This window comes from Electrophorus electricus, chromosome 9, assembly GCF_013358815.1.
Source record: "Electrophorus electricus isolate fEleEle1 chromosome 9, fEleEle1.pri, whole genome shotgun sequence".
NCBI classification, from domain to species: Eukaryota; Metazoa; Chordata; class Actinopteri; order Gymnotiformes; family Gymnotidae; genus Electrophorus; species Electrophorus electricus.
Genome location: NC_049543.1, coordinates 22897952 through 22917430, shown reverse-complemented (window position 1 = coordinate 22917430; position 19479 = coordinate 22897952). Strand labels below are relative to the sequence as shown.

The following is a 19479-nucleotide window of genomic DNA, read 5'->3' as shown; positions in this document are numbered from 1 at the left end:
AACAAATACACTGGTGTTGACATTTTTCGTTAAAGCAGTTTGAGACGTAGTTTTTCCCTCCACGGACGTGCTCAGTCTATAGTGGAACTTCAGGAAGTACATATGGATACATACGGAAGATACTCTGGATAACAGCGTCTGCAAAATGTCAATGCTAAATAAAATTTGCAGAGTATTATTTACCAAAACTGCCCCACTACGATCAGCCCATAGATCTGATCTATGTTTGCCAATAAACAATCATAACTTGAGATATTACTTCTTAATTACCATTAAACAGAAAGATTAATCACGCATGCCAGTAGCTTGCCATATTAGCAGTGGACAATTCATATAAGAAGTTTAGATTTCGTGATTTTTAAAAATCTGTCCCATGGAGGGGGAAAAAAGGACAATACATTTGGAAGATCCTTTATTGTTCTATGGACAAAAAACATACATAACCGAAATTAAAAAAAAGGAAAAAAAATTCTATGTACAGGACAGCACCAAACAACATTTGGACAGGGTTTTAGTTCCAGCCATGTCCAAACACCCCAGAATTATGGTATAACTTACTGTATTAAGAGATGATCCAGATTGTAAAAGACCTAATTTTTTCCAGCGCAAGCCTGCGTAAAGCAGGTATGAGAGTGGGGATGGGGCGCTGTACTAAATTTTGACGTTGCAAGAATAATGGGATGCTACAACCAGTAACGCAACAACAGCAGTTGAAACTGTAGCCATCAGGGCACAGGAATTGCATGATATCCTTTCAGAGTGGGACTAGATTTATGCACATGGGGTTAATAAATCTGATTAAAAAAAAAAAAATCAGCTGGGGCCCTGGATAAGATAGAACTCTGGTTCCTAGAGGATTCTGATACCAATCTGAAGTGAGGCCATCATGCATTTCTAGTGGAGTGCAGGAAACACGTACTGCATTGCAGATAGCACGGCCAAGGATTTGTATCTAAACATAAAGCTTCTTTATTTCATGAAGGGAAGAGGAAAAGTTGGTTTGGTAATGACCTAAAAGCTTTTAATAAAATGTTAAAAAATAAAATCTTACCACCTGCTTAATAAGGTAAAACATTGCACCAAAGAGATACTTATATATGTACATTACAACGGTGGCAGCCTACAACTTTAAAATAATTATAAAAGGTAACATTTAAGTTTTGTAGTGCAACAACAGAAACTTGGGTTAATGCTTTCGAGAGGAATTTCCATGTAACAGTCTGATCATAAACTGAATGAGAATTTCACAAACAATACAAGAGAACAAGAACAGGAAAACGAGAACAGGAGGTATGTTTCTGCTACACAGGATGACAAGGCCAGCCACTGTTTCACTATAATCCTTTGAGAACATATTGATGGGTAACCAGCATGTTTTGCATCTATAGCTCTTCAAAATCTATAGATCTGCAAGGAATATTGCATTAGGATAAAATTAGGATAAATGAAATCTCTGAATTAAGAGATTGTAGCATTGTAGGTTCATAAATTAGTAATCTGAGAATTGGATGGTTCTCCAGCAGTTACCTACAGGAAGAGCATTCAGAACCAAAGAACATTTCACAAACATTAGGGAGAAAAGGTGGGGATGGGGTGGAACATAATTTAAACATTGTTTCCATGGTAATTATTTGATATTTGATTTCGAATGTAGCTACAGTGTATCGGTTAACAAAAGACAATACTTATGTACTTCAGTATTAGGCTGGCAAATTCAGAATAAAGAGAGGAGCTTTAAAAATGTGAAAACAATGGGTATGCTTTCAGACAAAATGAAAATGAGTTTAAATAGTGCAAGTTCTCTTTCAAGTTTTTTGCTACATGATGCTTGCTGAGGTTGCGTGCAGATCCTAATGCTCTTGTTATTCAGCCAGACCATCATTAAAGGCACCAAATATCTCAGTACTACATAATGTCCTGCTGAGAATGAACAGATTCCGACTATTTGGATGGTCCTGTAAATAAGAATGTTGCAGGATAAAATTACACTTCATGTGAAAGACAACAAAATATTAGAAACAACTAAAGGGGGATGGTCACTTTTTAAGAAGAAAAGATGATTCTTACATTGTGTATTCTGACACAATGATTCCATGAATATTTCAGAGAAAAATGAGAACTCACAAAGCAACCCGTACCTAGATAAGAACATTACTTTTTATAGAAAATGTATTTTCTTTTTTTTTAATCAACCAAAAGCAAGACGTTTTCTGTGATGCCTTTCACATTATTTAGGTTGTAGTTCACTCTTTACCTGTACATGTGACAAGGTCCTTATATGCTGGAAGAGCCCTGTCCATGCTTTCCCAATACAGCACAGCTGCACCATGTACGAGTGCAGATTTCAAGCAAGGTATCCAGCTATCCAACGATTTTCCTCAATCTCATTCACTTTTGATTCATTTCATTCATTAATCTCAGTTTGAACCTAACTATCTACATGACCTTTGGGCAGTTTGAAAACTAAACTGTCCCCCAAAATTCCCTACCACTGCATTTCTACTTCCTTGCAAGTCTCTTGCCAAAAACTAGCTTTGATTAGCCCAGTGTAACTAAATGCTATCAAGGAAAAAGGTAACTTATCTTGCCATGCCTGTCTTGCAGTTCCCATGATTCTGTTTATCGTTTGATTTTCAAGTTCACATATAATGTGGTTACATAGGATGCATAATTAACAGTTAAATTGAATTAAGAGCAAATGTAGTTTTAGCTTTTGTTCCACACAAAATGTAGTCTTAAGTTATAAAAATGTACTGTCATAGCATAAAACAATACTGTAGCTTGCACAATTTCACTTGATTAGGTATTAAATCAGACTGGACTGGGAATTAAATCAGACTAATTAAACAGAAATGTTTGTAATGCGCAGCACTACTTTCTTGGAAGGTTTACCTACAAATCCAATCTGACTTCTGAATGTCAGAAACAAAGAGCACCTCAATAAAACAGCTGGATTTGTTAGCAGATGAGAGTGCTGATATAGTTTAAAACCTTTAAAAATGTTTAGCTCCATGTTTAGCAATATTGGGAGCTTCTTGTGTATTTTGTTTAGTAATAGCATTTCACACTTAAAAGTGTGACCATCCCACTTCAAAAATAACAATGAATATTTATGTATGTGCGATAAAGTTTTGTTTTTGTATGATGCAGAACATACTTACCAAGTACAAAGTCACACCACCTTGCTCCCAGAACGCCTCTGCTGCTCCTCGATTGTCTTGCCAGTTTTGCTGGGGGTGACTCCCCACGGCAGCTTCCACGCTTCCTGCCCAGCTTGTTCACCGTGGACTGGTTCATTGCGGAAGAAGGTGGCTTTCGTGAAGAACTACATGTCTTCTCAAACTTAACCACTTCGTCGCTCTTTTTCTCCTCTTGTTCCATAGCGATTTCACACCCAGCAGGCGATATATTGAATTTCACTGTGCAAATGTTACATTCTTCAGTCATTAATTTTGTGTTTGGAGAGTTTATCTTTTTCAGAAACACCCTGCACTCTTTCAGTGTTTCTGGACTCCAGGCTTTAGAGCTTATTCTCTGCTCCCTGGAAATGGCAGCAATATCCATAGTTTTCTCGGACGCTTTGACCTCAATAGATTTGCTTTCTGTGAACTTTGATGCATCTTGCTTTTCATTTAACGAGGTAAGAAGTTCCTTCAATACACTTGTTTTCTGAATGCTAGACCCTATCTGGTTCCTATGGACTTTGTCTTCTACCTTGTTTGTCAAAATTTTCTTTGCCCTGGTTTTGAACTTCATTCTTGCTCTGAGCAAAGCTGTTTGGTAGACATGCCATGTTCCACAAGACCTGGAGGTTTTCTGCTTCTCACCAGGTATTAAGACAGCCTTTGATGGGGTAAATGGGTAGGTTTTGGCCAAAGACCTCCTTGTGTTGTACATCTCTGCTCGCTGATACATCGCTGGACTCTTTGGGACAACTTTTGCAAATTTCTTCACGTGTTTCCTGAGCCGTTCAGCTTGTGGACTACGGCAAACGTTCACACTGCAAGTGGGTCTGATAGGGTTATAATGAAAGGCCTCATATCGATTTCTTGCACTGACTTTCTTCACAATAGCAAGGGACTGAGTCTCTGTGGTCTGCATAAACCAGGAGCACAACTTCTCCATACTGTAGTTTTTCTCAAAAAGCATTTTGACTGCAGATGACGAACTCTCTGCAGAACTAGTGATTTTTTCACAGGGTTTTGACATCTGGTTCATTTTAGTGTCTTCTGATGTGTTTGCCTCCAAGGCATCAGACACCCATGTATCAGACATCAACTTTATCCTCCTAGATAACTCCTCATTTAAGGTCTCAGGCGATGCAGAGATGGGCCACCACTTCAGGCTTTCATTTGATGCAAAAATAGAGTCCACCGAAATTCCCGAAAAACGGACAACATCTTGCATGCAGCTAAGGGTGCTTCTCTTATTGGAAAGTGCATTGTTACTGGCTACCTTAGGTCCACACTGCATCAGGTACCTGGTCTTAATGTTAGCACTGTTCATAAGCAGCTTGTGTGATCTTTGAACCAGTGCATTGCTACGACTAAAGGATCTGGCGGTAGCAACTGAGTGCAGTAGATGAATGGAAGGTTTTCGCTCCCTTACAGAATGTCTAACAGGGGCCAATGAAACCTGGGACTGTTCAGTGTCTTGTTTCATGGTATCCATCTCAGATCTCAGAATATCATCTGGTTGTTGGTTGATTGTCTTCTGCTCTTTGGATGATTCACATTCCATTGCAAGAAACCTTCGCTGCAGAGGTGACTCTTTCATGTCTCTTCTCATGTGGATTTTACGTTGCCTTGGCGATACTGTGGTAACAGTGACAGAAATTCCGGAAATCTTGACCTTAGGTGGTCGGCCTGGTTTCCTAGTCACTGCCATATCATTCTGCTTTTGACATTTGATGTTACTGCTTGAACGGATAATCCCTTTATCTTCAAGGCAAGGTGTCACAAAATTTAGATCCTCTAACTGATCTTTGGCTGCAAGTACAGAATTTCCACTGGTATTCATCCATCGAGAATATGTCTTATTTGTACTGTTGGTGTCCCCTTCATACAAATGCTGCTCTGTGGAAAGATGTCCAAAGTCCTCAGATACAACTCTCCTTGCTTTTCTTGATCTCCCATACATAATTGTGATTTTCAGATTTTTGTTACCATCTTCTTCACTAGATATGTCATTGGCTCTCTGATTCACAACATTTTTACCATTTAAGCTACTTATTTCTCCAGCTTTGGGTTTAGGGGGCCTGCCAATAGGACGCTTCACTGCTTTTTCAATTTGTGGCCCTAATTTTTTAGGGCGTCCAGGACGTCTCTTAACGGGGGTTGTTTCACGCGTTGCCGGAAAGGTCTCGCCACTGCCATTTGCATGGTTATCCAAATCTGCTTCATCACAGGATTCAGTTTCTTTTGGCAACTTGCTGCTGATACTCTCAAATTCAGCACTCTCCACCGAATCTGTTCGTAAATATTCATTCAGGTCTTTTACTGCATTACCTGCCCACGAAGCTTCTACACAAGGATCAAACATTTCTCCGTGAGAATACGAGGAAGAATCTGCAGCTTTGAGTGTGTATTTAATCCCATCCTCACCCTTCACAGGAGACACCAGCATCAACTTGATAGGACTACTGTACTTGATGCTTGATTTCCTAGTGTCTTTACAGTCATCAGTATCAACAGACTGGCAGAGGGTTAACTCAGCACTTTGAGATTCCAGTCCACATTTCAACCTTTTTGATGGGGATGTGGAATTCTCATTACTTTTTTTCATGGTTCTCGGACTCCGTTTAAGACAGGAGTTTCCACCAATTTGATCTTCGCCCATTTTCTCTAGTGAAACAGTAAATGTATTCTTTTCTTGTCTCTGTGGATGCAGTATATGATCTTGACCTTCAGTTTTGACTGGATGTTCAGTACCAGTTTCAGTGTATGTATGATACTCCCCTTCGGGGGAGCCATATTTGCTTGTAGCCTTAACCTTGGGAGTGCGTCTGTTGAATATGCTCTCAGAAAAGCAGGCAGCATAGTACATCTTCCTGGGTTCTGTAACATAGGATGAGAAACGTTGTGGGGGGACAATATTTCGCCTGGATCTTCCAACTTTGCCCTTTTTTTTTAATGCTTTAATTTTACCTTGGAAGGCCTCTGCTATTGTCTTTTCATGACAAACACAGTCTGTTTTACTGAGAGGTAAAAGTTCTCGTTGATTAGCAGTTTGTAGTGGTTTTTCTTCCTCCTCTTGACTTGGGCTTTCGCAATTTACGTTAGAAATAGGTCGTGAACTGTCAGAACTGGAGTTCTGAGAGACTGAGAGGTCTTGTGTTGGCACCATTTCCGCCATCTTGGATGTTTGTTCTGGGACACTGGACTGCTCTACAACAGACGACGTGGAAGGAAGATCAGATTTAATATTCTTTGGATAATTGCTTCTTTCATGCACTAGCTTGCTTCTGCAGACAGGATGGTCAAGCCATGTAAGCTCCCTACATGAGGCTGGGACATTAGACTTGCTCACAGTTACCAAGACCTCCTGTCTCCTGCGAGAACGTGTCTGAGGGGACCGTTGCTCCGTGGTCACGTGCTGTTCCAACAGCTCCGTCAAGTTGTACTCTTTGTTACTGCTGTTGTGTAGTACAGTGGTTATAATCTCTGTCAAGTGTGCATCATCGCATACTTTTGAGTTTTGAACTACTTGTGAGCTTGGGGTCGGTTGGATAACCTTTAGCTTTTCAGTAAATTTATCCATGAACTCCCCCATAAGAGATCCACACTGATCTCCATTTTCTTTTTCCGTCTTGGCATACGCCTCAGACGTCAGACCCTCTTTAACTACGGGAGGACAAGTTGCCCCGCCAGGAACAGTGCGGGAGTGCTGAACTTCAGTCTCTGTTCTGTGAGGTAGGAGCGGGGGAGGCGGTGTGCTTCGCTCTTGACCACAGCAGCCCATGTTCTTCTCACTCATTTTAAAGTCGGCATCAATTGGAACTGGTGAGAGTGGTGGTGGGGAGGGACTGCGGCAACCTGCACAAGCATCTTGAGAAAGATGACCAGGGGGTTGGATGACACTTCGTTTTTTGCCTGCATGTGTATTGTCCGCGTCATCTCCATTGTGCTGGTGTTGGCATGCAAGGATTTTATGATGAGCAAAGCAAACAGTGCAGCTCGGACAGATGACTTTACCAACACATCCTAGAGCTACATTCTGGCAGGCCAGGCCAGTGAGGGTCTTCATACAGACACAAACAGAGGTAACTGCACATGTTCTAAGTCTACATGTGGTCAAACAGGCAGCACAAGTACTGCCAGCTGGGCACATCGATGTTTCGTCGGGTGGTTTCCTTCCTGTATGACAACAGTGAGGTTCGGTTTTAGACAGCCGCCTGTGAGCATCCCTCAGTGCCAAAGACTCTCTGTGATCCTCCCGTATGTCCTGTAGCATGTGGTAGAACAGGATTCTGTGGTAGGAGCACAGTGAGGACAAGACCCTCTCCAACACTGTACCTCGACAGTCCTCTGATGCCTCATTGTCTCCTCCCTGTCTGCACTGGTCTTCATCCATGGGCCTCAAAGAGCTATATAGATAAACGGGGAAAAACTGTTATTCAGCTTACTCACAGAGAACACTGACAGTCAAAAGGACCAGCAGTTTTTTTTTTAACTGTAAATTGCAGTCATATGTTACGCGCAGATGAACAGAGCATGTCATTCTGTGGCCAAGCATTCCATCTCTTGAAAAATGAAAAATGACACTATGAAACAATACAACATAACACATAAGAATTATGAACAACCCTCATTTGACAATTCTTTTTATTGACAACTTGTAGAAGGCAGAGGATGACGATTGTAGCAACGCTCACACTCAAGGAAACTATTTATACAAAGCCTCCATTCAATTTGTTAACCAATCGAACCATCTGCCTCTCTAGGTGTCGATTTAAAATCACAAGCCAGGGTATTTTCGCAGGCAATACTTTGTCATAGTTAAACAAAACATGTAAAACATGGGAGGACAAATTTGTCTAGAGGATTTTAGATAAAATGTAAATGTTACATTTTTGCTCCTAAGAGCCTAATTTTAATTAATTGTTTGTAAGCTTAAATTACTTTTGTTAGCCTTTAAAATAAATAACAAATGAAAGGATTATATATAAATGAAACATTATACAAGTAACATCAATAATTCAATCCAAAGTAAGTATTAAGCAATCTTTTAAATCAGATTAAAAGATTAAAACGCTGGAGTGTTTTAGTGGCCTCTGGCCAAGAAAAGCCCTTTTTTAGGTGAGGGATAGGGGAAGAAAAAACTGGAAGAAAATAAATAAATAAATAAATAAAGCGATATGGGCTAATCATAAGGGTATAGAAATCCTTATCCAGAGGAACAATATAGCATGCAATTATAGTAAAACACATTTCACATTTAAAATGTATGAGAGCAAAGTGCTCCAATACAAACAAGCCTTTGTGTGGTTCTTATCACAAAGAAATATACCTGTGTACAACACAAAACCATTCAGATCAAATCTTCAGAAGAAAAACTGATTCATCATTCTTAGTGCAACTGATGTATGCATAAATAACTGAAAATAACTGATTGCAATTAATCTAATAGGACTTGCAACAGCTTCTGGACATGCTGAACAGAGCCTTGAAAAGGCTGCAAGACCTGCTGCTCCTGCTGAGCCCAGCAAATAGTTTTAATGGGATCATGATCACTTTTAAGAGTGTGGCCGGAAATAGCTTAAAAACTGTGCGGGATTTAAACATTCAGCCTATTTGTGGTTTTTACAGTTTTCACAGAATGTAACAATGTACAGAAGAGACTGTGTGAAACTTTTGGATGTGAGACAGGACCCTCTCGACCCATCACTACAGAGACTACAGTAAAAAAAGGGCAGTTACACCATTAACAGTTTCTCTCTTTTTATCAACATGATTTCAACCCCCCCCCACCCACCCACCCCCCAACAACACCTTTTTCTTTCCTTATTGAATTCTTACCCTGAGGATACTCTATGGCTACATTAAGACACCAAACTCAATCTGTCAAATTTGGCTTTCTTTACCTGATTTTTTTTGATCTGCTAAAATCATTTGCTGAAATGACTGCCTTGATACATGAATGCATTTCAAACCAGACTTGGAAAGAACTAATTCATGTGTTGAAAACAGCTGTCTGTCATAATTTGATCCCAGGCAGAAGGCAGTAATGCTGTAATCAGATTTGTTTGCCTTCTCCACCTGACCGGACTGTTCTTTCAGCATAGGATCACAATCACATTTAAGCTTTTCCAGTATGCAAGACTCCCATACGCTGGGAGACCCGAGAAATGGATTCACCTATAAAAAGTCCACTAAAGGTAAGAAAACGTCCATGAAACACTGGTGGGACTGCCCTTACATCAAATCAAAGGTTGTGCCTGCAGAATAATGTGTACATCCCCAAGAAAATTAACAGTAATAAAAAATGGTAACAATATCTTTTAGAAAAGTGTTAACTTCCTGAAGGAAAGAAAAACAAATCAAAAACAAACAGAACCACTTTGAGATGAGTAGTAGTTGTAAAAACAGGCACTGTGCAAGTTAACAAGTTGTAAGGAACATTCAGTGGCTTATAGGGCAAAATGCTTTTCACCAAGAATCTCTTCTTAAAAAATCTTTTTTTTTTTTTTTTTATAACATTAACAGTTATACCACATACAGAATTTTCACAACACAAAGACTACAACATTAACATTGCATGTAGAAATGCTTATATTTATGAAGCTTCAATCACAAAATTCACATTTACTTCTTGGGCTACACTTTATAAGCAGCTGCATGTACCTGTGGCTATCAACAATGAGCACACAACCACTGCAAAATGGCCATGTTTTCATTACGTTATGCAATATATGCACTGCAATAATCATTAGGTTTAGGACATTACAAACACACAGGTCAATGTGCATCTTATTGTAAAGTGCAACCAACTCCTATTCTTCATTTATAGTTTCACAACTTACTAAAACAGGTCCATGCTAATAAGGATTTAAGAAAGGAAAATAAGAAAAAAAGAAAACAACAACAAAAAAACAAACGCCCACGATTTTCCATTGCATTAGCAGTACATAGATCACAACAAAGTGTATTATGTTGTATTAGTATTTGTGCCTTCAGTAGTGGAAAGTTATGGGGAAAGAAAATTTTAAGAACAAGAACAAAGCCACACTGGGCACAAGAACCCAGACCTAAGGCCATTAGCACACATCTGAGAGGAAGAGCCCTCTCTACCTGGAGCAGCTCTGCCTCGCTAGGCCTTGAGTCCTGTACACAGAGGAGCGAGACGCCCCCGAGCTCGGGTCCACAGGACCCTGCTCATAGCTGTTGTGGAAATATCATATAGGACGAGGCCTCGGACATTACTAACCCAGCTTTATCTGGAGTGTAATTAGGTTGTAATATAACCCTGAACTGTTATTTTGGTTACAGCAGACAGATAAACACACCGGTGCCTTTGTGATATACTGGAAAATTAATAACATACAGATCATATCTCGAAGCAGCAGAGAAAAGTATTTTCAATGAGGTTTTACGACCGTTTTGAGTGCTGAAAGAAAACCTAATATTTTATTTAAAAAATGTCAAAATGAGACACATTCACTGGAACTATCAAGCTTTTGTCCTGTGCATTTTTGACATGCATCACACTGCATTCCATCTTATCCAAAATCATTTTAGTTAAAAAAAAAACCAAAAACAAAAAAAAACCTGGCAAAACATTTTAACTATTTGTTTTAGGCTAGAGGCTAAAAAAATTAATAAGCCACAGGTAACCCCAACCCCAGTTTGACAAACGGGGACCTTAACTGGGAAAAAGTCCAGTGTTCCCACCTTTAATTAGAAACCTTAAACACGAGTGATTCTTTTCACCAAGTTACTAATAATGTAAACGGTCATACAGATTAGTAAGAATTGTTCAACTAATTAAATTTATACATTAGCTCTTATAAGATGTGGGATTCCTTAGCTATGATGAAAGTTTGCAGTTATACCTTTCCACTGCAGTAAGAGTTGACAAAGTTAATTGTATTAAAAATGTTGCAGATACAATTTCTTTTTACTTTGTGGGGTGATGGCAAACCATCTGTGACCAACAGTGGTCATTTCCATAAGTGTGTAGAACAATCATTAAGAGCAGATTACCTTAGGTATAAATCAAACCTGAATAAGTTCTTAATTTTAAAAGTGTATTTAACTTAAAAATCAACAGTGCTTTACAGTATATTATCTTTAAATATATATATATATATATATATATATATTTATATATTAAATAGATATCCACAGTGAAACCCCTGAATAGACTTTTTTTTTTTTTTTTTTTTTTTTTTTTAAAGGCATGTTTTGTGAGTTCTCTGAAATGTATTGAAACGTGTGGATGAGGATTTGAGATTTCAAGTTTATGTTTCAAGTCAGAAGACATCCTGACTGGTGTTTAATCCTTTTGTATGCAGTAGCTGAGGCTTTTGTTTGTTAAAACCGTTTGTAGGCAGTAGCTGAGGTGTTGTGTTTTAGAACCGTTTGTAAGCAGTTGTTGAGGCATTTGTTGTTCTCCCTGAATTGATAGAGCCTGAGGTTCCTGCTTCAGTGAGGCGGAGCTTCTTTTTGGGCGGGGTCTTCAGTGTGCCCATGCGTTCTTTCACCTTATACTCCAGGGTGCTGTGCGGAACTCCATAGATACCCTGAGCTTTAGAGACGCTCATTTTCCCACCCATCACCATGGCGATAGCTTCCTCCAGGATGTCGTGGTCGTACTGCCGGTAGCGGCCACGTTTCTTGCGCGGTTGCTTGTCCCGCCGCTCTCCGTCCTCGCCACAGTCGTCCGTGGTTGCCGTGGCACTGCCGCCCACCACGCCGTTCTTCCCGCCCACGCACAGCGGAGGGACGTCCCCCTGTAGGAGCCGAACCTCCAGCCCCGACGGGCCCTCGGCCAGGCCCTGCTTGGGCAGGATGGTCTTCAGCTTGTGGAGGGCGGTGGTGGAATCCAGGCTCCGGCTGGCCTGGTATGCCGCGTCCAGCCCAGCCAGCTCCAACGGAGGCTTTGGCTGGGCGCCGCTGGCCCGCACCTGCGGGATCCGGATGTGCGCCGCTGCGCCCGCCGCGGGACTCTGCGGGGGGGTGGGCGTGCTCGGCTTGGAGAGCGGCCTGTCACTGCGCTCGCGCAGCTGCGACACCCTTTGCAGGGTCAGTCGATGGAGGTACGAGGAGGCCTCGGTGCTCTCCACCGGCGGAAAAGCGGGGAGGTCAGACTGGGAGCGAGCCCAGGCCGCCACCTTCTGCAGGACCAGCTGCGTCTCACCCGCCTGGCACACGGCCTCTGGGTTCACACCGTTCTCACCATTGGGTAGCCGTGGCAACCCAGCGGACCTCTGGCGCTGCAGTAAGGCCTCTGTCTGGAGCTGTAAGGTTTTCTGAGGTATCCCGTATAGTATGGCAGCTTTGTGAATATCCAGTGAACCAGACCGAATGTCTTTCAATGCTTTAGAGAGCAAACCTTCTGCAAACTCAGAGCTGCGATCCAAACAGTCCTCTCTGATTGGTCTCCTAAGGGGAGGTGGGTGGGAGGATGAGAAACGAACGGGTGAGCGGACGAATGACAGGGAAGCACTCAGGGTCCACTCCTTTACTGCCTTGTCTTTGGGTAACATCACTCGCTTCTCACTTGTCTGTTTAACACAAAGCCTCTGAGTTGGGGGGTTAAACATTTGTCTGCTTTTGGCCTTAGGTTGCAAGGATACTTCTTGGAAGGACAGTCTCTCGTCAAACGTGGAGAAACACATACGTCTACAGTAGCACTTCCAGTATCTTTGCAATGCAGTTGCATTTTAGCGTTTCTTGGATATGATGCCTACTTATCTTTGTGTGAAAATAATAATGCATAAATAAATCAGTATATAAAACAAACAAACAAACAAATAAGTAAGTAAATACAGGCTGTACAGAGGAACAGGTGAAGCCCCTGACTGCTGGCAAATGTGACGTTACCTTCCAACAAGTTAGAAAAAGAGTCAACCCCTTTGGCAGTGCAACAAAACAGCCACTAAAATCTACAGTAACACCATGCAAAAATGTGAGAACAATTTGTCCTCTAATATAAATTAACACAGACCCAATTACTAGACATTCAGGGTTTCATCAAAGTGCATAACAATGTCGCGTGCAAGCACTTAACATGGTTTTACAATGTGGTAACCAATGCAGACAATTTACACACTATGCCCCAACACAGGAAGGAAATACAGAAGAAAAGAGCACAGTTAATATAACGGTGGAAGTACCTACCCTGAACCCTTCTGATGATTGTGCACATTAAGCACCTTCAGTGATGGCACGTTTTTCTTTGATAGGTCCAGGACACCTTCTGCTTAAATAGGTCCATTTAGGAAGAAAGAAAGAAAGAAAGAAAGAAAGAAAGAAAGAAGAAAAAAAAAAAAAAAAAAAAAAAAAAAAGAACATTTCAGAAATGTAACACAATCTCATAAAATACACCATATTGTGGTCTTGGGTTAGATTATGTAGTTTAGCGCAGTGCAAGTCTTACACCTGCAAAGCAAGTGATTATTATGACACAAATGTACACCAATAAAAAATAAATATTAGAATAAAAATGTGTGTTTCCAAAATATTTTTGATAACTTATAAGATGGATATAACAGCACAAGCTAACACTCACCATCGTGATAGATAGCTTTAAACTAATTTCTTGGGAGTCCTACCTTTTGTCACGGTAGTGTATATACTAATGTGAGTAGTTATTTAAATTCCTAAAATATGTCCCCATGTATGAGGACTCAAGCCTCTGCAGCCGCCCCTGGCTGTTGGGGGTGAGTGGCGCTCACCTTGTGGAGAGCAGTCGGCAGTGCGGCTCACTCTGAGGTCCAGCGGCCCGTCAGGGTCCGCAAGTTTAGGGAGTTCTGCAGAACCGGCACGCAGGCTGTCACGGCCCAGAAATGCCTGACTTTTGCTGGCAAACTCGATGGCAAACTGGCGAATCATCTTGCGCATCAACTCCTGTGCTGCCAATGGTATACTGGGATCGCAACTCTCAGGGAACTCTGGGTCACAATAGGATGAGATGCATGTCACAGGTTTTGAGAGTCTCTATGATTTTAGACAAAGCACTTCAGCAAAGCACTCTGGGGAAGAATATCTGCCAACATCTTACTTGAAATAGCGGTTTCAAACAAAAATGCCTCACGGGGATGCTTAGTAAAACTGGGAAAAGATCTGATCATTCATTTCTGTGGTGTGGTAGATACATTTTTAAAATGGAATTCTTTGTTACAGCTGCACACCAGAACAGCTCAAGTGCACCTGTGCTGACATTAGAGAAGGTATGGCAAAACCCTTCCACTAGAGGTAGCTCTAATCAACAGTTCTCATCTTTGCCTGGTCTTCACTGCAAGGCCCACAGAAAGCTCACACGTTCCATGTTGAGTTTTGTGCCATTTTAGTGTGCTTGATCAGATGCAACTGCAACTCTTGGTGAAGCCTTAGGAAAAGGCTGTGCAATACCTTTTTTGCAAAAAACCGCATGAAGAAATCGGTCTGCTTGGCACTGGAGTTTGTCTGAGGTGGACAGGCCCTGAGGTGGGGGGGTTTCTGCAGGAGGGGACGACCCTGGCGAGGCCACGATGGGCAAGTGGTCCTGTGTGAGGAACAGGAACATCAGTTCAGAGTTTATTTTAAATGGCAAAGGCAGTTTAACAGTGAGAACTGGACTACATATCCCAAGAGTGATGTAGATTAACGGTCATCTCAAGTGATATATTGTGCACTCAAAAATGACAAAACACACTGCTTCTAACAAATGCAGTCCTGGGTGGACCGAACAAATAATAGCAGAGAAGCCATGTTCAGAGTTGAAAACAAAGATGTAAAAATGTTTGTTATGATGAATGAAAAGTGTCGCACTCTCTGTAAGTTTCCAACCTCTGCATTACACAAGCCTTTTCAGAGCAGCGTTGTGCTGATGTAGCTCAGGCGCCTGAACTACAGTGTAAACTGACTCATGTTAAAACCAGCTTTAATGTCTACACTGCAGAACCCTGTCCAAGAATAGCTACCAATTCATTGTTAGTGTATTTTATAGATTAGTGAATTGTACAAATCTTAAGCTTTTAACGAAGGACAAAGAGAAACAAGGGTCTGTTCAGTTTGCAGTGCAAGCCAGTGAAAAGTCTGGTTTAATTTCCAGCCAAAACATAGCTGCTCCATTTCAGAAAACAGTAAAATGGCAGGTATGGATCTCTTTGACCTTTGTTCAAGGTGTACATTCAGAGAAACATTACATATTCACTGGTGGACCAGTAATGTGGTTGTTCTTTTGTGAACATGAACTAAGTACATTAACTTGATGCTAAATGTTTCTCTGCAATGGTGGAAACAGCTAGGGAGTTATGTTGTAGTAAACTTGCTATAGTGTTTAGGGAGGGATAGTATGAAGATTTGCAAATGGAATATCAGTAACCAAAACATGACTTTTGGTTTTGTGGTACTGTTAAAATATATTGAAAGAGTATAAAATGCACCAATGCATACTGGGGTCTTAAAAACAAATATATTAATGGATTGATGAGCCCTGGAAACATCTTTACTAGGTAATAAATAATTACTCAAATTACATGTATAGAAACATAAAATTATTGCCTACACTATATCTACTCAAATTATGACTACATAAACATGAAATACAGCAATAGTATAATGTACACATGTATAAAACATATGCATCACATGTACATATATTAATAGGGAACATATATTTCTAAAAGAAAACTTATTTCAAAACAACGTAATTATTACAATTTGAATCAGTATCACCACTGGGTTTTAAAGCACAGTAATCATTAACACCAGTAACCACTCCATCCCTAAAGCAGACAACTTTATTTGCCTACCAATTTTAGATACTGAAAACAACAACAAAAACCCAAAAACAAACAAACAAACAAAAAAACACACGGACACATAATTCTTTATTGCACATGGATAGAGCATTGAAAGAGCTGCACCTTAAGGAATTAAAATGCAACATCAGCAGCTCAAGTCTGACTGCGCACTGAGAAAATGAAAGTGTGAAAAAGTTCCAGGAGTCAATGGTACCAATGGGAGCCGCCTGTGTTTGTCTAACACAAGAAAACTCTCTTCCGCAAATGTTCCCATTCTGTGTCTGTTTTTCCAGGCAAAATAATCATTCTAAAATGGTAGATCCAGTTGTCAAAGCGACACTGGCCTCGCCAGCACACAATGCTTTATTGTGCTGGGATGGTTTTGGGAACAGGGCTCTGCTCTGTCCAGTTTGCCCAGTGCAACGTCTAAAGAACTATGCATTTTATGCGTCAGTTTGAGACACTGAATGGACACAGTACTTGTATGCCACTGTTTGCCCTAAGAACAATTCTAACACAAGCAATCAAATAATGTAGCGATTTATACCAAGCAACTGCCGTTTCTTCCCTTAACCAGAAATAGCTCTGCCCAGTCAATATCATCACCCGATATTCTGATAAACTGTCATAGCAATGGCTGCAGCTTTTAAAAAGGGCACAGTTCTAACCGCAATGGCCAGAGCTGACACCCACTGTTCCTCCCAGAAGAATAAAGTATAAGGTACTGCATCAAGCAGACAACAGCAGCCTGGTGTGCAGCGCTGGGGACTCGATCCATTAGGCAGACCTGGAACGCATTTCCCCTCACCCCCTGTTGATGTAATAGCATAATGCATGTCTTCCTAGGGTCTTCCGATCTATGCTGTCTAGCAGCATGCGTTAGGCAGAAAAAGAATAACCGTTTCGAACTTGCATTTGCTGGTAGAGGGAAAATCACCTTGAAAGTCTCTTAATCTCAATGCAACACTATGAAGAGCAAAATGTTATTAATATAGCAACACATACCACCATGTAGCAGGAAATCAAAAGGTCAGTTTAATAAATTCATTATGTGACATGAACTTCAGTGGAGTAAAAGATCTATTACAGTCATCGCAAATATTAGAAAATCACACTGTCTCATAGTCTTGACTCTGCTTAAGTGTGTCTAAGCATCCAGTGTGCTCGCCAGTGTGCTTAAGTGCTGAAGTATATGTTTCACATTCAGACTTACACTTATCTTTTCTAGATGCAGGTTACAAAAGGAGCAGCGTGCATCGGTGGACCAATCGGCAATGTCTTCTGGTTCACAGTCTGGGAGGAGAGGCATGGTATTGGCTGTTAAGAGTGTCCATAAAAAGGGAAACTCCTCATAAGCAGAATGCTAAACAGGGAAGCTACTCTATGCAGAGATGTTGGTGACACTGTAATTATTAAATCTTCAAGATATTTGTTGAGACAGTAATTATTCAATCTTATTTTGAGGTCTTGAAGACTGGTATCTTATTGAGATGTTAAATATAGAATATGGATCCTCCTGTCTAATACATACATTAGGTACAACTTACCATCAAATATATTGAGATCTTGTAGCAGTCTTGGTCCATAGATGCCTTCCAGTATACTCTCAAACCCTATGACAAAATAAAAATCTCTCTCATAAAGAAACCACTTCACAGTGGTAATCACATTTAAAGGGCTGGCTTTACTGGACTCATATGCTGTTCTGTGAAGACAAACAAAAGGGATTCAATTACCTCTAAACCTAACCTACCATGTGGGTGGTATAAATATTTTGTGACTGTGTAGGTGGCATGTATGTTGGTGGCAGATTAATTTCATTTGGCTGAGCTCCAAGCCAAATGTATTAATTTTCTTTTAGGGTTCCTCCTTGTTATATCTTGCTCTGCCTTTGTTCCTTGGCTCTAAACATATTTTACAAATTAAGAGAATACTAGCTACAAGTGGAGTGTTATGTGGTCAAAGCACTAATCAATTTCATTTAAGAATAAGCCTGTAGGTTTAACTTACATTATAAATAGACATTTTCTTAAATATTTATCGGAATCGGATTGTTTTTACTGACAATCAGATCAGTCAGCATACTGAAAGCGTTAAAGCCGGGAGAGGAGGGGTACGCTCAGGGACCGCATTCAACCAGTGGGCACAACAGCCCGTAGAGGCTTCTGACAATAACAATCGGTAAGTGTAGGTAAAACACACTCTCTGCAAGCGAAAATCAGTACCAACCGTACAAAAATATCAGTGAAAGCCATTGAGCAGTTCCCGACCCGACCCATCACCATGACAAAAACCAAGGACACCGTCCTTTCAACATTAAGGGCGTGATTATTTATCCTAACTTATCTAGGTTAGCTATCTTACACAACTAGCTACAACGTACATACAGCGAAAAGCGCCAAACTGTATTTTTCCAGGCGAATTGGTCTAAATATAACGTACGTTAGCCGTAGTTTGTAAGATATGTCTTAAAATGTTCAGAGCCCAAGTTACACCAAAAATTGGTCACGTAAATAAACGGACATCCGACAGGATTAGCGTTAGGCTTATTTAAAACCTCGTCTCCCTAATCCGGTCAAGTGCCACTGGAGTGCTGTTACCCAGCCACTTGAACGTAACGTTACATGTAGGTTAACGTTACCGTACTTCATCCATTACATATTTTCTCCATTTACAAATCCGGACAACGATCATACAACATAACACAGACACAAAAAATGTCGCTATTAGTCATTTAGCTAGCAAGTTACTATGGGAATGCCTCGACGACCAAGGGGATGTAACGGTTAGACTAACTAGACGCCTGGATATCGCGGAGTACGACACGACACGTCGCTGTCTAACTACTGTACCTTAAATGCAAAATCGACAGTGATTAACGTCTCCGAGCTTTATCGCCGAGGCACCCAGCTAGCTAACTAGCTATAGCAAGCTAACTTATCGAGGATCTCCAACTCAGGACAAAGGAAATGGGAGCCAGCAACGGACTGGCTCGGTGGTTAGCTAGCTTAGCTTATCTTAGCTTAGCCGGTTCCTTTCTCAACGGACACAGACGCTGCCGTTATTTTTGAACTTGTCGAGCGTTCGTTAGCCTGCTAGCTAGCGTCAGCGCTAACTAAGACCGGGTAAATAAGCGACCCCCCTCCGCCGCCGCCGCCGCCGCCGCCGCCGATTAAGATTCAACCGTAACTGCGACCTCTTCGCACCGGGAGCCACTCACCGAAAGCCCGAACGCTCTTAGATATGTCTGCTCTTACCGACGCAGTGAATGAGCTTGTAGCGCCAGGAGTCGAGTTCGCGGCGGAAGCCTCTTCTTTCCGCCGTGCATTTTGAACTACGGCACTGAGTCGCCATTCCGTCCCTCCACCTTTCCCCCGCGCCCCTGCTCTGGAGCCGACGTCACGCGCGACGTCACCCACGCCGTGCGCCAGAGTGATTGACACGTGTCGCGCTCTGCGGGGAGGGGCCTCGTGCAGAACAAGCCGACCGCTATTAGCGCGGTCGAGTGCAGTTTGGCCGCAATGCAATTA

At 41.3% G+C, this 19479-nt stretch overlaps 1 protein-coding gene across 3 annotated transcripts; it reads right to left on the bottom strand.

The window, feature by feature from the left end:
- Positions 1-408: 408 nt before the first annotated feature.
- lcorl (ligand dependent nuclear receptor corepressor-like) lies at positions 409-19318 on the bottom strand. Of its 3 annotated transcripts, none has more exons than XM_027025305.2 (8): positions 19207-19318; positions 17497-17562; positions 17163-17242; positions 14574-14706; positions 13898-14113; positions 13341-13422; positions 3162-7585; positions 409-1955 (listed from the first exon to the last, which is right to left on the bottom strand). In XM_027025305.2, the coding sequence occupies exons 1-8, from the start codon at positions 19301-19303 to the stop codon at positions 1942-1944; spliced, it is 5112 nt and encodes a 1703-aa protein (XP_026881106.2). In that variant the 5' UTR covers positions 19304-19318; the 3' UTR covers positions 409-1941. The 3 variants fall into 3 exon arrangements, with proteins under 3 accessions (XP_026881106.2, XP_026881107.2, XP_035385639.1); XM_027025306.2 differs by having other exon boundaries at positions 13341-13419; XM_035529746.1 differs by lacking the exons at positions 409-1955; positions 3162-7585 and adding an exon at positions 9655-12602.
- Positions 19319-19479: the final 161 nt, after the last annotated feature.